The sequence below is a fragment of the Myxine glutinosa genome, chromosome 12 (genome assembly GCF_964187855.1).
Source record: "Myxine glutinosa chromosome 12, kmMyxGlut1.1, whole genome shotgun sequence".
Lineage (NCBI taxonomy): Eukaryota > Metazoa > Chordata > Myxini > Myxiniformes > Myxinidae > Myxine > Myxine glutinosa.
Window position 1 is genome coordinate 105,028,021 of NC_136272.1, and position 23,742 is coordinate 105,051,762.

At 44.4% G+C, this 23,742-nt stretch overlaps 1 protein-coding gene across 5 annotated transcripts in view; it reads left to right on the forward strand.

The window, feature by feature from the left end:
- LOC137437728 (polypeptide N-acetylgalactosaminyltransferase-like 6) overlaps window positions 1–23,742 on the forward strand; it is a 288,057-nt gene that overhangs the window by 76,180 nt on the left and 188,135 nt on the right. The window contains exon 1 of one of the 5 annotated variants that reach the window (XM_078766160.1): window positions 2,542–2,810. The exons of the other annotated variants lie outside the window; for them this stretch is intronic. Coding sequence (XP_078622286.1) covers window positions 2,760–2,810 — 51 coding nt within the window. The 5' untranslated portion in view covers window positions 2,542–2,759. Of the gene's footprint in view, window positions 1–2,541; window positions 2,811–23,742 lie in introns of those variants that run through there. 5 annotated transcript variants of the gene reach the window in all.

Sequence of the window (23,742 nt, forward strand, 5' to 3'; positions counted from 1 at the left end):
GAAACCTTTGGGGGGGTGGGGGGCGATCAAATTGTTACGGATCTCAACGTCGGCCCCTTTTCCCCTTACCAAGGGGGGATTAATCCCCTTGTCTGCGACTGACCGACGTGAGTCCTGGGGGTCCCAACGCACCTTCTGGTCAGGAGCAGCCAGTGTATTTGGTCAATGAAAAGTCCCAAGGACCTGAGTGCCACTCCTGACCGCGAAGCAGGGGAGGGACTCCCGCTCGAACCACGGTTTTAGATGTTCTAATTTCCGAGCGGTTTTAGCAACCCGGAGTTCGAGCTATTAACAGTCACTAACCCGATTCCGAAGCGTTGGCCGAAATCGCGCCACAGGTATTCAATGGGGGAAATCACAGAGGCGATCGGATTTTAAAAAATTTTTTATTGGAAACCTTTGGGGTGTGGGGGGGGGGGGGGGGCAGGAGGGTGAATTTTGCAAGTATCGTGCTCTGCATGACGTCTTCTTGTTTGTCTGTTTCTGTCAATCGCCTCCAGGTTACAATTTAAAACAGATCATCACAAAACTTCACCAGATGGTTGAGTTTGTTATAAGGAAGATGCCTATTGATTTTGAGGTCAAAGGTTATCTTGAGGCCGAGTTTCTAAAATTGTCATTTTTCATCTGATTGGCTTGAAAAATTGAACAGCATTTGCATATTGAGTCAATAAATTTGGAAAACAACTATTTTTGAGGTCAAAAGCTCAAAGGTGGTCAGCTCAAGGTCAAACTTCTAAAATCATCAATTTTCATCTGAAAAATCGTCACTTTTCATCCTATCACCTTGTTAATTAAAAATTGTTTGCATTTTCGTCACTGAATTTGGAAACCAACTATTTTAAGGCCAAAAGGTCAACTCAAAGTAAAACTTCTAATATAAATTTTCATCTGAAAAATCATCAGTTTTAATCCGATTGACCCAAGCTTTGATTAAGATCGTCAATTATAATCTGAATGAAATGGACAATTTGATGTATCCATGGCAACTTTTTATTTTGGGAGTGGATTTTGCAAGTATCATGCTCTGCATGACGTCTTCTTGTTACTTGCGAAAATCGAAGATCTTTCAAGTATATTGGTTGGTCTTGTGCGTTATTCTGTCTGTCTGTATGTCAGTCGCCTACTGGTTACAATTTTCAACCGATCTTCACGAAACTTCACCAAATGATAGAGTTGGTCATAAGCAAGAAGCCTATTGTTTTTGTGGTCAAACAGTCAATAGGTCAACATAGGCCAAACGTCACCAACTTTGTTAAATTTCTAAAATGCCCAATTTTCATCCGATTGATTTTAAATTTGAAGATGATTTGCATATATGGCTACTGAATTCAACCACCAAGTATTTTTGAGGTCAACATAGGCCAAAAAGGTCAACATCGGCCAAATTTCTAAAATCCTCAATTTTCATCCGATTGACTTGAAATTTGAAGAGGATTTGCATATCTGGTTACTGAATTCAACCACCAAGTATTTTTGAGGTCAACATAGGCCAAAAGTTCAACATAGGCCAAAAGTTCAACATAGGCCAGATATCTAAAATCCTCAATTTTCATCTGATTGACTTGAAATTTGAAGAGGATTTGCATATCTGGACACTGCATTCAACCATCAAGTATTTTTAGGTCAACATAGGCCAACAACTTCTTTTTAGGGATTTCGCAAGTATCGTGCTATGCACGACATATTTCTTGTTTGTTTGTTGTTTATTTAAGTTGGCGATTTGACCTCTACTGTATAGCACACGGCAATGAAAACCCACTTGCACTACTTTACTGTGCATTGAACTCCACTGTGTGCTTGAAAGATCCCAAGGTGTTTCTGCTTGAAAAAGAGTCGACTTTAGGGGACAGTTGTTGAATTTGAATTGGCAGTTATTATAATTAGCAAGGCTGCACTTTTTTAAGCCCAAAGTACTCTGTATTGAATACATAAAGTACGCAATAAAGCGCATAAAGTCTTCCCAAAAAGAATTTGTGGTTTTTGTTTTTAAATTAAAATATCCTGCATAAGTTGGTGAATTCCATATCCCCGCATTTAATATTATTTCCCCCTCATTGATTTTAAATAAAGAACAATTTCCTTTACAAATCGGATGCAGATTCTGTAATGGGTTACAGTTTTAATTTCAGGCCTGACAGAATGGTGTAAAGAAAGCGCACTTGCCTCTAAGTTTCCAATCTACGTTCGATTTCTGTCCCGACTATAAACTGCCCGATTGGTGCTTCGCAGGCCAAGCGTTACATCCCAAAGTGTGCCGTCCCTCAGATGGACATTTAAATGGGAACCATCCCATCCTGCAAGCGTTGATGGCTCGTAGACATTAAATATCGCCGCAGTGGTGTCTTCCAATGCAGACCGCTTGAGTTGTCACTGGTATCCTGGTTAAACCCTATAAATTATTGTTTGACTTGTTGTGCTGGTTCTTGGCCTGACATCCTCCAAGGCCAATATAAATCTTGATAAGTGAGTTGTGATAGCTATCTTTAGATCAAAGAAGGCACAACATGATGACGCTGCTGATGTTGATGATTCACCACAACATCCTTGCTTTAGTTTGAAGACTATTATGCACCTGCAGCCTTGTGCTGCATACAAGAGGAAAGGGCATCATAGTTAAAATAGTTGATGATTAAAATGTTTCAAAATTTGTGAAAGGTGCTTTCTTGGCAAACAATATAAATGCTCTGTTTCACTGCACGTGCTTCGGGAATCGTTCTTGCAGTGCAGGCTGTGCGTTTCCAAGCTCAGGGCTGAGCATGGAAGGCAATATTCCGGAAGAGGTGCAGCGTGTACTTGCAATTGGAGAGGTAACCTTCATGACAGGTGTTGCAGGGTTGCCTGATTTTTCTAATAACCTGAAGACTTAACTGTACATAATAAAACATCATGGTGGTTCATCATGATGTTCATCATGAAAACATCATGTGGCCCTGAATGGATTTCTCTCATCTCCCCTTCCCGTTCAGGCTGGAGTTCCCCAAGGCAGTGTGCTGGGCCCTGTGCTTTTTCTGGTCTTTATCAATGATCTCTCCGACTCTCTGGAAAATCCTCTGTATCTCTTTGCTGATGACTCCACTCTCTGCCACTCCATTCCTCTTCCCTCAGATCGGCAGTCTGCAGCCTCCTCACTCTCTGAAGACCTGGACAAAATCACAGACTGGTCAATCATGTGGAACATGTCTTTCAATCCTGACAAATCTCACACTCTTACTATGTCTCTCCGAAAAGATCGACTGGACAACCCTCCCATCTACTTTCTCAACAATCCTCTCCAAGAAGTTCTGTCGCTCAAGCTTTTGGGTCTCACCATCTGCCATGATCTTTCTTGGGAAAACCACATTTCCAAGCTGGCCTCCAAAGCCAGTCGCCGACTGGGCATCCTCCGTCGTGCGAAGTCCTTCCTAGGCACACCTGAGCTCCTCACCACATACAAGGCTTTCATCCGCAGCTCAATGGAATACTGTTCTCCCCTATGGGCTGGTGCTCCTGCCTCACACCTGGCTCGGCTTCACGCTGTTGAATCCAAAGCTTTCAGAATCATTGGAATCTCCCGCGATGAAGCTATCTCTGAGGGCCTTTCACTCACTCACCGCAGGCAGGTAGTTGGTCTTTCTGTCTTCTACCGACTCCTCTCCGGCCTTGCTCCCCCAGCTCTCTCTGTGCTCTGTCCCCCAAATATTCCTACAGGTCGCACAAGATCTGCCAGCCACCCTCTGATGGTTAAACTGCCGAAATCTCGGCTCTCTGCTCACCTTCACTCTTTCATTCCTCTTTTCTCCCGCCTCTGGAACAAACTCCCACACTCACTTCAATCACACTCCTCCCTCCAGGTCTTCAAAACAGCTGTTCACCACCATCTCTTATCTTCCCCCATCCAAAACCTTGATCTTTTCTACCCCCACTAATTCACCCTAGATCCACCTTGTTTGAAATTCCAACTTCTTTCCTGGAAGTCTTGGCAGTGTCCATATGTTTTATACCTCTCCCACCCCCCCCCCCTCCCATGCCTCCCCCCCAAAGCCCTCTCCCTCCCACAGTTCTCTCGATGTCTCCATGTCTCTCGGTCCCTGCTCTCAAATGTTGTGTTTGTGTCCTTCCCCCTCTCTCCCCATCTTGTCTACCGCTCCCGATGTTATTTGTTTTGTGTGTCTGTTTGTCTTTCTGTGTGATTAATGTTCGCTCTTTCACGAGCCTCGATCTTGTATACAAAAAAAAAAATACAAAAAAAAAAAAACAGCTGAGATCATTTTCTCACTGCTGTTGGGTTGGCTGTAACAACCATGAGAACATGCCGTCCTTCAGATGTGTTGTTCGGCTGTCTGTCCTCAGAATGTTTTCCATAATTTTTTTGTTTCTTCCAGATCAGGTCAGGTCAAACATTGGTGGCCTATATCTTAAAAACCATTTGACCTCACAATCTGAAAATGTTCTCAAAATCGATTTCTTGGACTTTTCACAGATCACTAAATTTCATTGAAATCGGAGCGGGGAATATTTTTGGTTATTTATTTGATATGGAATGACTCTATAATGGCTGAATTTGGTGTATGAGTTGATCATACTGCATTCGGACCTGTACTGTTGTCTGTAACTGGTCTGTCAGTTGCACAAATCTTTATGAATGCGACGAGCCATGTCAGATTGGATTTTGTATGACATTTGACTTACTGCTGTAAAAGTACTTACTTTATAACCGTCTTTCCTGCTTAGCAGTGCTGAACATACGGGGACGGTGGCTTACAGTCGAGGTTCATTTAAACTGGTTTGACCGTACACTGGAGGCAAGCAAGAGCCCACATGCATGGAAAATCAAGGTGTGGCATTCCACCAATTGTGTAAGGCAGCAACCAAACCAGAAATGTCAGGTCATGGAGTGAGAAAAGCAGGAAAATATAGCCAGGCCTTTCTTTATTACACCTTTCAAGATTATCGACTCGATGTAGACTTCTGAAACTCTTTCCATGAAGCCATGCATCCACTGCAGTGACATGACCTTTTACCCAGGTGACTTTTACTGTACTGACAAGACCTTTGAGTTTAATCTTGGAGTTTGATAAATGAGAATAGTGATGGATATTATGCTTTGAAATGATCACTACATATCAGTCGGCGATGTGCTGTGTTACACCCAAAATGATCCTCATAATTCATTACTGTGCAAAAATCTGTGTTTTGGACGATATGAAAACAGTCAAGTGTGATATTGGATGCCATGCAATAGAGACAACTTCTTAACTGTAAAATGCTAATGCATGTATGGTTTTGACAATATAAAGGTAGGTGTTGTTTATGCATGAGAAAGGCTTTAACCCTGGTTGGGCTACGAATATTGTTTCTCCAGCTCGGGACAATTGACGACCTAATCCTCATGCAGGTAGCATGTCTCAGAACTCGGGATTAGTGAAAATGGTATCCGGTAACGTATTTAAGAGATGTGTATTGGGGCGGGAGGGAGGGGTTCTTTTAATTTTGGTTCAATATATTTTGGATTTATAAACTGCATGAGCCACGCACTGAATTGCAGGAGCTGTGCACTTAAAACAGGGACTAGAATTGAGAGGCAAAAAGGTGTTACCTGTACAGGTAAGTCAAAGAATTCTGAAAGACCGATGCTAACAATGGAACGATAGCCCAATCGAATTGTAACCATTGGTTCTCGCTGGTCACACCACAATGATCTACGTTAACACATGTGGGGTAGTGCCATGGCGTCGACCACCAGAAGCTAAAAGTGATCAGCATCACCTGTAGCCTTCCAAATTCAACTGAGGTATCCAAAAACTTAGGTAAAAATTACTATTGGGTTGGCGGGAGATAAAACTTAGTCTGGTTACTGATGTGATGCTGCAGAGGTAGTGCACTGACCTACCTATGAGCTGTCTAGTCTTCTAGCCTAGGTCTGATTCAAGACCCGACGATAAATTGTTGGATTGGTGCTTCGCATGCAGGATATTATATCATTGGCAGGGCAGGGAATGTTATTCTTCAAATGGTCGTTAAGCTGGGCGTCCTCCCTGTTAGCACTAATGGATGGATGTTTAAGATCCCAGGATGCCTTTCAAATAAAGAGAGAGAAGTTATCTCCGGCATCCTGGACAAACTCGTATTGCTTGCCCTAATGTGCAGGGGCACTGCATCAATGCCACAGTTGCTCCTCTAATCAGACAGCCAGTGAGTTGAATTTGTGGCCAGCCAATTTGTGAAAGACTTGGGTCAAAAACCATCCCGCCAACCCCACAACAATGCAGAAATAATTAGGGTTGTAGTAGTAGTTGTGGTAGTAGTAGTAGTACCGGCAGTAATAGTCGGGTCACCATATACAGTTAAATGTTTTCCCTATGCCTTCTACCAATGCAAATGTCACCAGTACAAAAAGCCATGTCTACAGCACAAATGTACTTTCTGCTACGAGGATACCTCAGCTACTCGCAACAATACCATAATATACCATAATCTCACAACTGTTTTGTGGCAAGGAATTGTTGATTGCTTGGCCTGAGCTGGAGAAACAATTATTGTTTGGGATTTACTTCTCCAAAACTGTGCTGCTGATTTGATGAGGGCAATAGTTGTCAGCTGGAGATCACGCAAGTAGGATCTTTTTCTTCTTCTGCTTCTTCTTCCTCTTCTTCTTGTTCTTGTTCTTGTTACCCTCGCCAGAGGAGAGGGTATTGCATTTTAATCCATTTGTTTGTGTGTTTGTTACTTGCCGGAATAGATTCCTGCAAGTATGTTGGTTGGTTGGTTTGTCTGTCTGTCTGTCTGTCTGTTTGTGCCCAGTACTACATCTACATCGTTGCACATAGCATCGCCATACTTTACACACATATTTGCCTTGCCCTGGAATAGACTGTGCCCAATTTTTAACTCTCTAGGCCCAAGGTCAAGCTCAAGGTCACCCAAAACGTGAAATCAGGGGGGTCGAGTTTTCATTTAAAATACAGACTTGGCATTTAATATGGAATATTTTTTTTGTGGGGGTGAACTTACTTTTCAAGATGAGTTAGACCCAAAAGTTCATTGGAATTATGTTGAAATTATTCTAGATTTTGTTAATGTGACCTTTAAAAGAAACAAAAACCACATTTGACATTTCAAAGCAAATAAATTGATCCTTGAAAGTGATGTAAACTGATATCGAACTCAATTCACGGACAGTACTGTGTTAAACTTCTGTACGTTTTCCAGAAGTATCTCTTTATTTTGCACATTAGCCAAAAAAATTTTCAACAAAAACAAAAGCTAAATTATGACTGGGATTACGGACAGTAAAATTACAGTTCAGTACTTCGTGTAACCCCCACGAGCATTCAGGAGAGCACGTACACGTTGAGGCATGCTGTTCACGAGATTTGCCAAGGTTTGGACAAGAATCGCTTGCCATGCAGTGACAATAGTCTGCTGCAATTCACGCACAGAGGGCGGCTGCTGGTCCAAGTTGTCGATTTGACGCGTTAATTCTGCCCACAAGTTCTCTATCGGATTCATATCCGGGGACATGGCAGGCCACTCCATATGCTCTACACCACGGTCAGCAAGAAAGTGTTGGATCATGTGAGCACGATGAAGCCGTGCATTGTCATCTTGGAAGACAATGTTTCCTCGAAAGGCTGCACGAGCAAATGGAAGCAATGTTTCTTCCAGAATGACCCTGTACTTGAACTGGTTCAGGTTTCCATTCAGAACAACCAGGTCAGTTTTGCCCCCTGCATGAAAAGCAACCCAAACAGTCACCCCACCACCTCCAGCTTGGACTCTTGGCACTATACAATCTTCGTTGTGGGCTTTATGCACTTGTCTGCGCACTCGGATGTGGCCATCTTGACGATAGACCAGAAATCTAGACTCGTCATTGAAGGTCACGTGATTCCAGTGTCCTGGCTGCCATTGACGGTGCTCTCTGGCCCACTGCAATCGGCACTGGCTGTGTTGCCTGGTCAGGCGTGGCTTTCTCAGGGGACGCCTGGCACGATAGCCTGCTTGAACCAGTCGTTGGCTGACTAGCCTTCTGGATACAGGCACATTTGTAAGTTGCTGCCACTCAGCCCTAAGCCGATTAGCTGACTTGGTACGGCCATTGCAGACTAACTGGTGCAGCTGGCGATCATCTCTCCTTGCGGTTCTGTGTGGACGTCCTGGCCTCGGTATTGGAGTAGTGACACCCCTCTGAGCATTTCGTTTCAGGATCTTTGACACCTGACCTTGAGTGATGCCATACTGCCGAGCAATAGCACGCTGTTTCATGCCAGAATTTCGTAAAGCCACCACTCCATGACAAACAGCATTGTCGAGTTGCCGGACCATCTCCAGAGGAAGCGGCAATAACTTTTGTAGACGTGCAGCAGTTGTATTCCACTAATACAGAACGCAACAACCCTTATATACCCGATTGTGAAGCCAATCGTCAAATGTACCTGTCCGTACATTTTGTCATGCCACCTGTGATATAATCCTGTTATTGACTTCTTGCTGCGACAGACAATCAGTGACATGGTTCTTTTAACAAAGACATCACCGAAGGGTAAAAGAAACTCACCAGCTTGATATACTGAGTTCAGAAAGTAAACCCGTCAAGAAAAAAAATAATTCCATATTAAATGCCAAGTCTGTATATTTAAAACCACTATAACTCTAAAAGTTCAAGAGATATGCACACACTTACAGTTACTGACATATAGGAAGTCACATACGACATTTCATTTGGCACCATGACCTTTGACCTTGAGTGACCTTGAAAGGTCAAACTCAAGGTCAAAAATTGTTTTTTTAAATAATAACTCTGTCAAACATTATCCGAATCCCTTCTAACCAACACCAAAATGTTCATTATTCAATGCCCGAAAAATAACATGTGGCATAAAATGGTCAAAAATGCTTAGTTTTAATTATTTTTTGGGGTCAAAGATCAGGGGGCCAAGTTTTCATTGAAAATATATTTCAAACCACTATAACTCTGAAAGGACAAGAGATATGCATACACTTACTCAGTTACCTTCCATTGCTTAGCGTATAGTGCATTCAGAAAGTATTCAGACCCCTTCACTTTTTTCACATTTTGTTATGTTACAGCCTTATGCTGAAATCGTTTAAATTCATTTTTCCCTCATCAATCTACACTCAATACCCCATAATGACAAAGAGAAAACAGGATTTTAGAAAGTTTGGCGAATTTATTAAAAATAAAAAACTGAAATATCACATTTACATAAGTATTCAGACCCTTTGCTGTGACACTTGGAATTTAGCTCAGGTGCCTCCCATTTCTCTTGATCATCTTTGAGATGTTTCTACACCTTGATTGGAGTCCACCTGTGGTAAATTCAATTGATTGGACATGATTTGGAAAGGCACACACCTGTCTATATAAGGTCTCACAGCTGACAATGCATATCAGAGCAAAAACCAAGCCATGAGGTCGAAGGAGCTGCCTGCAGAGCTCAGAGACAGGATTGTGTCGAGGCACAGATCTGGGGAAGCCTACAAAAAAAATTCTGCTGCATTGAAGGTTCCCAAGAGCACAGTGGCCTCCATAATTCTTAAATGGAAGAAGTTTGGAACAACCAGGACTCTTCCTAGAGCTGGCCGCCCGGCCAAACCGAGCAATCGGGGGAGAAGGGCCTTGGTAAGAGAGGTGACCAAGAACCCGATGGTTACTCTGGCTGAGCTCCAGAGATCCTGTGTGGAGATGGGAGAAACTTCCAGAAGGACAACCATCACTGCAACACTCCACCGATCTGGGCTTTATGGCAGAGTGGCCAGACGGAAGCCTCTCCTCAGTGAAAGACACATGAAAGCCCACAGAATCTTGTTTCTCACAGTCTGAGAGTCCTTTAGGTGCTTTTTTGCAAACTCCAAGCGGACTTTCATGTGTCTTTCACTGAGGAGACGGAGAAACATTAATCACACAAAAAAGTCAAACCGACACATAAAACACAAAATAAGGGGAGCGGTAAACAAGCTGGGGGGAGAGGGGGAAAGACACAAATACAACATTTGAGAGCAGGCCTGTTTTTGTTTTTGTCCTTGTTCTTGTTTTTGTTTTTGTTCTTGTTCTTGTTCTTTTTCTGTCACGAGTACAGACTCATTGGCTGTGAGTTTGCATCTTTGGCTGAGGGTGCTTCTGTGCTGCTGATGCAATGCCCTCTGTAATTTAGGGCAATAATTTGTAATTTGGCCAATGTGCTGAAGATAGCTCATCTACTCTTCGCGAAAGACACTGTGGGATCTTTAATGTCCACCAACTAATGCCGCCAGACGGGAATCCCAGTTGGGTTGCGCTTCTGCGTTCAAAGGTAAATACCAGCTTACACAAAACTAACACAAATGTCAACCGATATGTGTCCGCCCACATTATTACATCATTATACATACTTGTAGCAAGTTTGATTTAAATCGCTCAGGTATCAGCTGTTCTCAGGTATCACTTTTTTTACCTTACATGATCTTTGACACCGAAATATAATCAGTTCATCTTTGCATCATAACATATACTTATAATAGTAAATTTGGTCAAAATTCCATCACTGGTTCAAAGGTTAGTGCAGTAACATAATTTTTACCTAAAGGGACCTCTGATCTTTGACCTCATGACACCATACTCTAATCCGTTTATCTTTACATCATTATACATACTTGTACCAAGTTTGACTTGGTTCCCTTCAGCCATTCTTATGTTATCGCGGGAATGAAAAGCTATCACGGACGGACGCATGCACAGACAAACAACCTGAAAATCTAATTACTCTGGCGATTTCGTCGACGGAGGCATAAAAATGGTGCAACCAAATGTTATGAAAGCATTATAAAAGTTGCCAATGTGCGGGGTAATTGCCATACACAAGGAGGAGAAGAGGAACAGCATAAAAATGAGTAACAATGGCCCGTACAGAAACAGAATGTGACAAAGTACACAAAACGCCAAAAATACAACTTCCAATGGGAACAAGTAGCAATAAAAGAACAAGACAACTCTGGACGGTATCTTATTCTTTCGAGGTACACGACTTCCAGAGTAGCTTCACGTACGTTGTCCGATGAGGAACCAGAAGCTTTTTCTCTTACTTTTAGAATCATCCTTATTTTATAATTATTCCTTGGCTGCTCTTGCAGTCTGACGTTTGGTATTTAGCTTTTCAGATTTGCTAAAAGCATTACTGCGCTCGGCTAAGACTTCAAACTTTCATGGCTCCAATAATGGCTTCTCCCCTCGTCGAACTTAGGACACGTGCTTTATTCGATTTTAATGCACCAAGGGATGTTCTTTTTTTTTCTCACCTCACTGTTCTGCGGGCGTTGCTTTGCTTCTTTATTTGAAAGATTGCTGTTGTGCTTGTTTTAGGGGGTGGTCTGAAGCTGGGCACAATGCTCTGTTTGGTGACAAGAAAGCTGGGAAGGTGCTCTTCGGCTTTACCTATTGACAATAGTTATGCTACTGAGTGATGCAGGTTGATGTGCATCGGATTCGCATAACCATGAATATTGTTTATGAAATATATCATAAAAGACGCATTTCAAAAATCTTGGAACAGTCTAACTGTTTCGTTTCAAAATGCATCGTGTCCAAGAGTTAGAAATTAATGGAGTTTCACCGAGGAATGATCATTGACTTTCATATGGGACACCTGCATAAAGACTATGTTGACAATCCATCCCATATCAACTTTGAGTAGCATTATCAAGCAAAAGACTACAGGCAACCCCAACCCTGATGACCATTGATCTAACAGACCATGGAAATTCATGTGAAGAGAGAAGAAAATCTTGTGCCGGCCTGTTAGATGGCATAGGTGGAACTTTCATCACGTCAATCCCCCATAACGTGAGGAAATCGACATTCAGATGTCAGGAAAGTAGCAATATGGTTTGCTGAGCATTGCGTTCCAGGATATACCACAGCAGCACCATCTGCACAACTTGCACATAACATAAGCCTTTCATCATTTTAGCTAATGCGTGGTTCCGCATAGCATGGTGCAAAAATGGGTATCCTGGGGCCTCAAAATGTGAAAACAGGTTTTGTGGAGTGCGGAGTACAACTACCCGTGTTCAGGTTTGACGTTAGGGTATGTGGGAGGTGTTGGAACATCAATTATGCGCTCACACAACAAAAAACAACAACAACAGGCATTTTAAGGCCATTTTCCCTGCAAGAGTGGGGGTTAGCCTTGCGGTCCCCATGACAATCTTCTCCATTTTGCCCTATTTTCTGCATCTCCCCTTGTTAACCCCCTTGCCCGCATTTCTTCTTCGACCATCTTTAGCCAAGTCTGTCTCGGTCTTCCCCGTCCTCTACTTCCTTCTACATTCATTTCCATCACTCTTCTTAACCAGTCACTTTCATCCTTCCTCAACACATGACCAAACCATCTCAAACTGTTTCTCTTCACAGCATCCATCACAGGCTCTATTCCCATCATCTTTCGCAATTCATCATTTGTCTTCCTCTCTCTCAACGATACTCCACACATCCACCGAACCATTCGCATTTCCACCCTTTCCAGCCTTCGTTGCTGCTCTAAGTTCATTACCCATGTCTCGCTCCCATAAATCATAACACTTCTCACACATGCAGCATACACCTTTCCCTTCAGCTTCAACGACACTCCCCTCCTCGTCAGCACGCCACTCAGTTCCCGAAACTTCTTCCATGCACATCTCACTCTTGCAACCGTTGCCGAGCCTGATCCACCTTCTCCATTCAGCATGTCTCCTCGGTAACAAAATGTTTTCACACCTTCCAGCTTCATGCCGTCTCCAAGATCCAACTCAACATTTCCTCCATCTGCAGCTCCCTCTGTGCACACCTTACACTTGAATGAAGCTGCCACACTGGTTAATGACCCTCTCAATCCACTACATTTTTGATGAACCCACTCAGCGCACATTGTACAGTGAATGGAGTTCACTCCGACACCCTTCCTGCACACAGCACACGGCCACTTCCCAGTTCTTTCCACCTCTCCACATGCTTTACCACTTGCCATCACCTTCATTTTTCTGATATTCACCTTCAGACCTTTTGTCTCCATACATTCCTTCCACTTGTTCATCTTCTCCTTCAGTCCATCCATACTTTCTGCAATCAACACCAGATCATCTGCATACAACAACTCCCACGGTAAACCCTCCTTTACGTTCTGAGCCAGCACCTCCATCACAGCTACAAATAGTAGTGGACTTAGTACCGACCCCTGATGCACTCCCACCTTCACCTCAAACTCATCACTGCTCCCGTCCTTCTCTAGCAGGGAAAATGGCCTTAAAATGCATGTTGTGTTGTTGTGTGTTGTATTATGATTGGTGTAAATCATGACAACACAGTAACTGAGGTACAGTCATTATCCTCAGCTTAAACAAGCCCGGTTCTCTGTAACGATGCGGAGTGAGGCGAGCGCAGTGAGCCAAGCCAAGCTAGTATATATATATATATATATATATATATATATATATATATATACCACCATACAGGTCCCTTAGAATAGTTATTTCATATCAGAACATTATCCTAGCCCCTCCCCTTATATGGGTTAGTATGTCGTTATGCATTGGGGAGGGAAAGACAGGCCCTCCACTCATAAGGGGATAATTTGCCAGGCAATGCAATGCACACAGGCTCAAAGGCACACAATCCAAGCACCAGTTATAAGTCCCTTCGAGAGGGCTTGTGGGGGCAGGTTGACAAACTCCACCTATCATGAGCCCAAAAAACCTTGAACAGCCCCCCACCCTTGAATCGAAACCTTGAACCTTGAACAGCCCCCCACCCTCAGCAGAGGCCTAGACAGAAAGGCCTGGACTTTGTTCTCCCTACACGTGCCTGCATGCCACTCTCTGCTCGACAGAAAGGCCTGGACTTTGTTCTCCCTGCATGTGTCTGCATGACGCTCTCTGCTAGACAGAAAGGCCTGGACTTTGTTCTCCCTGCACATGCCTGCATTCCACTCTCTGCTAGACAGAAAGGCCTGGACTTTGTTCTCCCTGCACGTGCCTGCATGACGCTCTCTGCTAGACGGAAAGGCCTGGACATTGTTCTCCCTGCACGTGCCTGCATGCCACTCTCTGCTGGATATAAAGGCCTGGACTTTGTTCTTCCTGCACGTGCCTGCATAACAACACTTTTGCTGCACAGAAAGGCCTTGGACTTTGTACGCTCTGGACGTGTTTTTCGCTCTCTGTGCACGCGGCCTGCCGGCCAGTCTCTCTCTCTCTCTCTCTCTCTCTCTCTCTCTCTCTCTCTCTCCCTCTACCTCTACCTCTACCTCTACCTCTCTCTCCCTCTCTCTACCTCTCTCTACCTCTCTCTATCTCTCTCTATCTCTCTCTCTCTCTCGCTACCCCTCTCTCTCTCTCTCTCTCTCTCTCTATCTCTATCTCTATCTCTATCGCTATCTCTCTCGCTATCTCTCGCTATCTCTCGCTATCTCTCGCTCTCTCTCTCTCGCTCTCTCTCTCTCTCTCTCTCTCTCTCTCGCTACCTCTCTCTCTCTCTCTCTCTCTCTCGCTACCTCTCTCTCTCTCTCTCTCTCGCTACCCCTCTCTCTCTCTCTCTCTCTCTCTCTACCTCTCTCTCTCTCTCTCTCTCTCTCTCTCTCTCGCTACCTCTCTCTCTCTCTCTCTCTCTCTCTCTCTCTCTCTCCCCCTCTCTCTCGCTACCTCTCGTTGCACATGTGCATGACGGACTCTCTTTCTGCACAAGGCCACGACTTGATTCTCTCTCTTGGTTGGACCCTCTCTCAGCTCTCTCTGCCTGCCGGTTGCACTCTGCACGTGGTCATCGGACACTCTGCAAGTGTTCATCGGACTCTCTGCGCGTGTGCATGATTCATACTCTTTTTCTGCACGAGATCACGACATGCTTACTCTCCACGTGTCCCTGGCACTCTTACCTGTGCGGTTCCTGACGCATTCACTCTGCCGACTTCCAGAAGCCCTTTGCCTCTTCATGTTCATTCTGGGGATCGCCTTTGTCTCTTCGTGTTTGTGCTGGGGATCGCCTTTGCCTCTTCATGTTTGTGCTGGGGGTAGCCATCTTGCCGGCGTGGTGCTCGTTGGTGACGACAAGACGAGGTCGTTTCAGTGGACACAACAAGGTCCTGGTAAAATCGTAACCATTTTGTTAACAGGATCCCAACGTTCGTTTTCCCCTCCCCCTACCCCATGAATGTGTGCTGGGAGCCCATATTGTGTTCATTTGTTGTAATCGTCATAAGGCATAGAATAAGCTAAGTTTCTGTCTCTTGTCATTTTTTCTTTCCTATCGATAAGTGTCACTGTAGATACTTGTAAATAAATCGAATCGTTAAACGTTGTCCAGATGGTCTTTTCTGAGAGACAAAGTGAGAGTGTGAGATTTGTCAGGGTTGAAAGACATGTTCCACTTGTTTGACCAGTTTGTGATATTGTCCAGGTCTGCAGAGAGTGATGAGGCTGCTGCCTGCCGATCTGAGGGTTGAGATATGGAGCGACAGAGAGTGGAGTCATCAGCAAAGAGATAGTGAGGATTTTCCAGAGAGTCGGAGAGATCATTAATGAAGATAAGAAAAAGCACAGGGACCAGAACATGGCCTTGAGGAACTCCAGCCTGAACAGGAAGGGGAGATGAGACAATTCCATTCAGGGCCACAGGTTGATTGTGACCAGAAAGGAAGTCTGCAAACAATGCATGGAGGTTTCCATGGATACCATAGGAGGAGAGTTTTGTGAGCAGGGTGGGGTGCCAGACCGTATCGAAGGCACAAGATATGTCAAGAGAGACGGCTCTAATTTCCTGTTTGGCATTGAGGACCTCCATCCATTGTTGAGACAGCAGAAGCAGCATGTCCAGAGTAGAATGACCTGGTCTGAATCCAAATTGATGATCCGAGATCAAGATCAAGATTATCCTGGAGAAGAGAAAGGATTTGTTGTCAGAAGCGATGATGGATCCCATGACCTTGCTGATTATTGGGTGCAGGCTGATTGGTCTGTAGTTGGTAGTCTCTACCGCTCTATCTTGAAACCCCACTGACGCAAGGATCTGTTTTTGCACATTTTTTATGTAAAGCGGTGATGTTGGCTGATTTCCAAGCAGATGGCAGATGACCTTGAGCAAAAGAGAGGGTGAAGACAACAGAGAGAAGGTGAGATGGAGCGACAGAGCAGGATTTTAGGACCCGTGGGTTGATGCTGTCTGGTACAGTTGCAGAATCAGAGTCGAGGTTTCACAGAAACTTCTCCACCTTGTCAGGAGAGAAGGAAACTGAGTCCAGGAGCAGCTTGGTTCGACTGGGTACGGTGGGTTCAGAGAGAGATGGGTTTGGGACACAAGATTTTGAGGCAAACACAGAGTTGAGGCATTCGGCTTTGTCACATGCGGTGTCAGTTGTGTAGCCGTTTGAGGTAAGGGAGGGGATGGAAGGAGAACAAACACCAGAAACAGATTTGACCAGACGCCACTCGGATTTGGAGGAGGGAGAAAGGTTTGAGAGTTCAGCCTTGAGAGGAGAAGAACCGCCTTTAGAGGCCATTTTTCGTGGGGGTTGGCCTTTTTTTGGGCACCATGGTCCCCTTTTTGAAGCAATGTTTTATGGCCAGATGCCCTTCCTGCCACCAACCCTGTTAGTTGTCTCTTGCGACACACAGGGAATTACCAGTGAGCTGGTACTCAATTTGCCCACCTCGGAAGGATGACAGGCTGAATCAACCCGCCTGGCAATAATTCAGCGATCGACCGGATACAAACTCAGTTTCTTAGGATCCCAAGCCGGCACCCTAACCGCTAAGCCAACACCAGGCTTCAGCCAAAGACTCATGATATGTGTATATATAAATATATGTTTTGATGTGCCATACTATATTTATGGAGCATTGAACTAAAGTAGTTTATTGGCAAGGGTTATACTGGGTGCTTTACCATTGCCTTGTTAGCTTTATTTGTTTGTGCTCTATCCTTTTAAATGCAAAGCATAAAGCAAGAAAGCAACACGTAGTATTTCATAAATAAATTCTTTGTTATGACTTGGGCGGGATTCGAACCACCGACCTCCCAGACTCAGAGCAGACGCTGTATGAATGGTCGCGCGCACACACACACACACACACACACACACACACACACACACACACACACACACACACACACACACACACACACACACACACACACACACACACACACACACACACACACACACACACACACACACACTGTTGCGGTTGTAGTAAGACCCCGTGGGTGCCGCACTCAACACAAGGTATTCATAGTTTATTAAAAATTTGGAACGCATCCTGGTCGTAAATAGAGGAATACCTGTATTATAATACTGTAAACCGCTGAGACTTGTAATACACTCTCCTGTCAGAAGTGGGACTTCACAATGTACTTTTACAGAGAATTTGCATCTCCCTCCCTACCCCCACCCTCCCTTCACTTCCCCCTACCCCTTATCCAACTGGGCACATCCCAAGTAGAACCACCAAATTTCAACTCATCCCATCCAGTGGTTGAGGAGTGCATACAAGTTGAACACACACATACACACACACACACACACACACACACACACACACACACACACACACACACACACACACACACACACACACACACACACACACACACTGTTGCGGTTGTAGTAAGACCCCTGGGTGTCGCACTCAACACAAGGGATTCATAGTTTATTCAAATTTTCCACAGTAATTGTGTTCAGTTAGGTTACCTTTCCCCTCATAACATGGCCATGGAAAATGTGTTGTTTGTGTTTAGCGGGTTCAATCCCCCTTGTGATTCTCCACTTTCCTAAAATCCTCTCTTCATAAATCCATTCTCCTAATCCTTCTCAAACCTCTCCTTCCCTGTATCTTATTAAAATCCCTCTCAACCATCTACCCCGCATCTTCCTAAAAACCCCTCTCTTCATCGATCTCTTCCAATCTTTTTTCGACTTCTGATTCCGGTTCCTCCAGCGAGGAAGCATCCTTCGAGCTCTCCACATCACAGTTAAGTACTTTCACATTCGTGTCCTGTCAAATTTCCACTGGTTATTTTACTGTGTATGTGTTACTGTGTGTTTCTAGTTAGTTTTGGTTTGTAATTCGTGCAAACTTGTGTGTCATTAGTCGTTTTCTGTTCGTACCGCGTGTGTGGTCTGGTCCCTCCCTCCCGGCTTCCCTCCCCCCGTCGGTATTTTTTAAATTTAAGTTCTTTCCTTCGCTGTATGGCGTTTTTGCTTTGATTTTCTTTTCTCCCCCTAACCCCCACCCCCTGCCCCCCGAACATCTTACCCTTTGTCAAACGTTTTAAACACATTTTTTTTCCTTCTCTCCTCGCAGTCCCCGCCCATGACCCCTTCATCTCCTTTATCTTCTACCTCTCCAGCCGATACTCACCTTTCCAATTCTAGTTTGCACCATACTTATTCAACCCTTTCTCCTTCTTTCTCAGATCCACGGGCTCACCTCAGTGACTTTCCCAGATTGTTTTTCATGGTTTTGTTTAAATATGATTTAAGTATGTTTAAACTTTCCCCTGCAGTGTTTTATTCAGTGGTATATCACAACACGCTGTTTTTCTTACGACATAAAAGGCTTTTTTCAATTTCTTCATCATATCTTTCCATTTCAAAAAAAAAATCAATCTATTACAGTTCTTCCCTTCCTCATTCTCTAAAGTCTAAACTCACCTTCATTGCACCCCTCCACTATCGTTTTCAAATGGATCTCTGACTTGAAAATCACAATAAACAGAGTTTGTAAGAAATATTCGTTTGTCATTCATCATCCACTTTCTAAACTCCCCCTTCACTCCTCCCCTCCTAAAACTCCCCCTCCCCTCCAAAACTCCCCCTTCCCTTTCAATTCTCACTGTGCCTCATCCCATTACCATCAAACTTTTTGTCCTCCTCATCCTTCCCTTTCTCCTATCTCTGACACACTATCAACAGCTCTCCGTACCTCCCCCTTTATTCCCCCATTTTACCCTACCCTTCCCCCGCCCTGCCCTGTACCCAGTGCTCCCCTCTTTCTTAACGGTATGAACCTCAAACATCCGGGACCTTTGCTCAAACCTGATTGATCTCTCCATACAGGTTGCTTCTGACAAACCAGACTTAATCTGCTTAACAGAAACTTTCCTCCTTCAAGATGTCTCTGATTCCTTAATATCTCTTCCTGGTTACTCCCTCCTCCGTGGTGATAGAACTGATCTTCGTCCTGGTGGTGGGGTTGCTATCTTTATCAAAAACTCTCTTCCTCACTCTCCTTGCACTGCCCTCTCTTTACCCCACCCCCAAGAGTACCTCTGGCTACGGCTTCCCCTCCGCTCCCACCTTTTGTTCATATGTGTTCTATACCGTCTTCCACACAGTGATGATTCCATTTTCATCTCGCTGTCTGACAACATGGACCAACTTCTATCCACTCCTCCAAACTCTCTCTTCCTCATATGTGGCGACTTCAACTGCCATCATGCCAGCTTGCTGGGTGTGGGTACCTCTCTCACTAGCCACGACACCTCAGCAAAGGACTTCTGCGACTCACTGGGACTGACACAATCTGTCAATTTCCTGACCCGGATCTTAGTCAACGGAGTATCTTCTCTTCTAGACTTGGTTATGACTAACGTCCCTGCAAATGTCTGCTGCTCTTCTTCTGCTCCAATTGGTTTATCTGATCATTTTCTTGTTAAACTAAAGTGGACATCTCTCTGGCCATTCTCAGAGAGCCTCCTCAGTGCTGACAAGTCTAGCATGTCATTGAGGCCGACTAGCATGGTCTTCAAGCAGCCATCAATCATCTGGACTGATCGGCCATCTCCACTGCCTCTGACATCAACCTCTGGCATTCTTCCAAAGTAAACTGCTCTCTCTCATGCACAGATTTATCCCATCTCGTCTTCAATTGTCATACCCTTCCTCCTGTCCATGGTACACTGAATCTTGTGGTGAGGCAGTTGCCCTGAAACAACTTGCCTTCGCCTCATGGAAGGCAACTCCAACTCAAGGCAAACTCAGTTCCTTTCACAAAGCTCGGAACAAGTGTGTGTCTACCCTCAGGAGAGCCAGGAAACGATATCTCTCCACTCTCAAGACTGGGCCTGGTGTTGGCTTCGTAGTTAGGGTGCCGGCTTGGGATCCTAGGATCCTTGGAAAAATGTGCTAATTTTTCCAGTTAACATTTTGGTGAATTTCCCAAACTGCAGCTGTTTTACCCATTCCAACATTCACTGACCCTCCAAATCCGACCTCGGCACTCGACAGGCCATTGGCCAAACATAATCCCAGCTTGGTGTTTGTGTTTCTTCTTTGACACCACAGTTACTGTCGTTTTCAGGCGTCTCACTGCAATCTGGTTCTGGAGATTACAGCCCCTCTCTACCACTTGCCCATAACTCCGAAACAGTCCAGTTATTTTCATGGCTCATTCATGAAAATCGCAAGGTTTGTGGATTTGCTACTATAGCGCGAGTCATAGGAAGCATGCTCATTGGATAGCATTCTTTTCTTTTCGGTTCACATTGAGATTCTCAGCTAAGTTGGTCCATCCCTGTAGAGGTTTTGGCCAAATTAACAAACTTTCACCAGTATGACTTACTTTTTTGCTGCTGGGCTTGATAATTCCTGAGCTGCTAGGTTTGCTCATATTTTGGCACCTTATTACCATCGACTTGTTTCCCCTCTTATTATGTTTGGGTTTTCCTTCCCCGTCTCCTTGACATCATCAGTTTTCTGCTTCCTTGTTAATCCCTTATTTTGATGGGGTTGTTTGGCAGTAGAAACAGGCCAGAAAGCCATTCCTGCATCTCACTTTTTACTTTTCTCTTTTTAAATTATTTTCTTTGTAATTGTATTTGAAATGTTACTCTGACAATTTTTTTGGTTAAATATGTCTTGCATGGTTTTCCCTTCTTGTAGAAGCAGCGATTAAGACTGCCTTCAGTTTGTGTGTTCACCCATCTGCCATACATCTTTAACCTTCCTTTACTCATTTGCCCTTCCATTTGTGAGCCCAATGGGAGTAAAAAAAAAAAAAAAAGAGCTTGTAAGATCCGCATTGTCAATGTTACCAGTGGTTACCAGCACAGAAATTGGCATTGAATTTATGTTCTCCACACTGTGCCTGTAATCCTGAATTTATTTTGAAACGGTTGAGAAAATATTGCAGATGAGATTCTGAGTCTTTATCTTACATCGCTTTTGCACAATTGTTCACTATCGAAGAGCTGTCACCCTGAAGTTAGATTGAGATCTTTTTTTACCGTAATTGTCCAAGCCACCATCATCAAAGAGTGTTTGAAGAACTACTAGCTCACAATGTTTTGACTGCACACTGCTTGAGGTGAGGCAACACCCCGCACTTCTTCCGGAATCCATTCTCTAAATCGCAACCTGAAGAGTGACAAAGAGGATGTTTGCAGAGCATGTGCTGGTCATCCGATTCCCAATGCTGCTGCTGTCCATTTTAAAATCACTTTGAATCGTCTGTCAATCACATGCCGGCAAGTCACATGAAAGCAAGGGTCTCAAATGCTGGCGGGGAGCTGGAGCTCTTCCCATTCTCACATTGTTCCAACTCGTCACGCTAGTCACGCAGGCTCTCCCATGGCATGTGATGGGACGTGGCCTTTTTCCAAGCTTCAGCCTGACTGTACTGCACCTCCCCTGCCCTACCCCACTCTTCCTCCATTGTGATTGCCATATCGTTAATGGTCACTCATCTTTTAGGCTCTGATGTTTTCCTAATTTTCTGCCCAGATGCACTTAGAGTCGCTAACACGATAACGCCACGGTGGCACCTCAAGCCTTGCATAGCCGTATCTGTAATTGCTTGTTTAGGAATGTTTTATTATTTTCTTCCTTTCTGATAAGCCCTGCCAAGATTTGAATTGTGATGCATCTTATCATGCCAAGAGATAGACTTTTCACCCTGATTGCTACACATTGCTGGAAACTTTATCGTTCTTCATTCAAATTGAAATCTTTTAGTCGTAAGTTGTGTTCAGTTATGATTGGAACATTCTGCGGATTTTTATATATTTTTTATTGTTAATTAATTGAAAATAGAATCGAGTCGACTGTGTTTCTCTCCTCAAGCCTCTCCATTGCTTATTTATTTATTTTTATTCCTGTCTCACTGTTACTCTCTACCCTCCTGCATCTCTACTCTCTCTCTCTCTCTCTCTCTCTCTCTCTCTCTCTCTCTCTCTCACTCTCACTCTCACTCACTCTCTCTCTCTCTCCCTCTCTCTTTCTCCCTCTCTCTGTCGCCACCTGTCGGCTGTTGGTGCGTTGGGTGTGTTGTCATGGCGTCTGCTCGTGTTTTGGCCTTGTAGCTCCGTGCTCGTGGTTTGTATCTTTACCCTCCCCTTACCTCTTCTCACATTTGTGCCGTCTTTTGTGTATCCCCCTTCCACGTTATCATCCCTTCCCCCGTGAGAGAGTGAGGGGAGCACACGTGGTGAGACCGGAAAAGGTTCCCCCTCAGGGCGGTTACCTCTTCGGTTTTTTCGCTTTGTGCTACAAATCATAATACTTTTTTCCTTTTCTTTTTTCGTAAATATTTTTATTTTTCGTTTGTTTACTGGAGCTTTTTGGCTTCATTAACCCTTTATACATTTACCCTTTGTTTAAATGTGGAAACGATGGCGGATAGCTCTCGTTACACATCTCTTGAAGCGCTAACCCAGAAGCACGGGTTAGTTTGTTCACCTCCGTCGGGAATCGACGTCGAGGCCATTATCCTTGCCGTCGGAGAGATAATCGGTTTGGATAATGTAAAAGCGGCTTCTCGCATGAATAAACGTGTGGTAATCTTTGTTTCCACAGTGCCCATGGTTGCTCAAGTAGTCGAGCATGGGCTTTTCTTTGCTCCCGACGTGTTTGTTCAGGTTTGTCCACTCGACACGCCGGCAGTTCGGGTTTCTCTCTCTAACGCTCCTCCGTTCCTTAAGAACAAACACCTGGTTACTGAACTAAACAAACTTGGTTCTGTCGTCTCTTCAGTTACTATGGTTCCTATACGAGGGAAAAATAACCGTTTAAAACACGTCATGTCCTTTCGTCGTTTTGTTTATATGATTTTACCGCGTGGTGTAACCTCTTTAAATGCGGTATTGCCCTTCAAGGTCGAAGGTCACACTTATCGGGTCTTTGTCTCCACAGAGTCTCTAGTTTGGTTTGAGTGTGGTCAATATGGTCATTTAAAAGACTCGTGCCCGAAAAAGTCCACGGATAGAGTCACAAGCCTGAATGGTGATGAACAGCAGGGCTCTACTGAGATCGTTGTCGATGATGTAAACAGTATGGATGGTGCTGACACAAACCCCATTGTAGACAAACAGAGAACCAGGAAAAGAACCCTCTCACCTTCTAGCGACCTCAACGAGCTTGATAATAAGGTCTTGGCCTGTCCTCCAACCTACGCTCAAGTGGTTAGTGAAGGTAACAATGGAGCGCAACCTCCTCCTCAGCAGTTGCCTCCAGTTGAGGTAACTCCTCAACCTCCTCTGCCTTCAGAATCTTTTGAGGTTAATGTGATAAATGCTGAAAATTTATGTGTTGGCCAGACAGCACCTGAGTCGCTCCGGTGTTCTGAGGGTAAACCTCCATGTGAGGTTGAGCCTCCATGTGTGTCCCTTGCTGAAGCTTGTGTTGATTGTGCCACCCCTCCCTCTGTGGGGAGGGGTGAGTGTGTAGGAACTAGTGATGTGTCTGTGATCGAATCCTCCATTGAGGCAGCTGAGCCTTGTCAAGCTCATAGTCAGCA